Source organism: Penaeus monodon, chromosome 23 (genome assembly GCF_015228065.2).
Source record: "Penaeus monodon isolate SGIC_2016 chromosome 23, NSTDA_Pmon_1, whole genome shotgun sequence".
Lineage (NCBI taxonomy): Eukaryota > Metazoa > Arthropoda > Malacostraca > Decapoda > Penaeidae > Penaeus > Penaeus monodon.
Window position 1 is genome coordinate 17,571,420 of NC_051408.1, and position 1,023 is coordinate 17,572,442.

The 1,023-nt window shown below is 43.9% G+C and overlaps 1 protein-coding gene across 1 annotated transcript in view; it reads right to left on the bottom strand.

Moving 5' to 3' along the window:
- Window positions 1-1,023, bottom strand: part of LOC119587843 (nephrin-like) — a gene marked incomplete at its 3' end in the record, with an annotated part of 35,820 nt that overhangs the window by 5,739 nt on the left and 29,058 nt on the right. The window contains 1 exon segment of the mRNA XM_037936548.1: window positions 25-245. Within this exon segment, the coding sequence (XP_037792476.1) occupies window positions 25-245 (221 nt within the window).

The window sequence follows — 1,023 nt, forward strand, 5'->3', positions numbered from 1 at the left end:
GGACGAGACGCGCTAGCTGCAGACCTACGACCTCCAGGCGGGTGTGGGTGTTGACGGACCTCCCTTTTCGGAAGTCCACGCGGCACCTGTAGAGGCCCGCGTCCGTTTCGTGGACGTGGGCGATGTTGAGGAAGGCGAGTTGCGGGCGTGCGAAGGGCGTGGCCGGGAGAGTGAGGTTGAGGGCGCCCCCGAGACCACGGCGGGGGGACCAGTGGCGCTCGTTCCCCGGGGTGCGACCGTCGTAGCTGCGGGAGGAGAGGGCGTCAGAGGAGAGAGGAAGGACCATGTTATAGGGCGGGAGAGAGGGTAAAAGAATGATTTAGTGTGTTATGTTTTCAATACTATGTGCCATGTTAAAGCACAACAGCACTACCATTTTGGGTCGAAACGAGGGTTCATATGTTACGTGCCTGTTATGGATTGCATCCTTTTCTTCTTATTGTTATTTTGTACTCTCACATCTATGGTATTTATGATATTTATAACATTGTGGTAATTAATTTTTTTTCATGCGTATAGTAGTCCCTTCCGTGTGGAATCATTATCAGTCTCATTTCATAGAATAAAACTCAGAAAAGTAACCAATCATGTCCTTTATATTTTCTAAAACAGATGTTCGATCTATACTGTTGTTAAAAAGTGGAGGTAGGTTTCTCCACAAAATCTTCATTCTGCACAGTATAAGCTGACAAAGGCAAAGTTGGATTCGTGAGATAACAATAACGAGAAAACATCAAGGATATATTTGCATACTCTGCTGTTGCATATGGCGTGTCACACAAGCTTTATTATCATAATCATTAGCATTTCTATGGAGCCTCTATAGAGTATATTATAGAGCAGCATTGAATGTGTTAACCTCACTATAAACAGGGATAGTGTTGTTCGTATCGTTGCAGTCTGTCAGGAGCGTAAATCAAGCACTGTAAGTCATGCATTTAAAATATTTATGATTTATAAAGATCTTGTGAATTCCTTGGGTGTTTTCTTTCATTTTTAGGAACTTGTTTCAGTTAGTCTTCT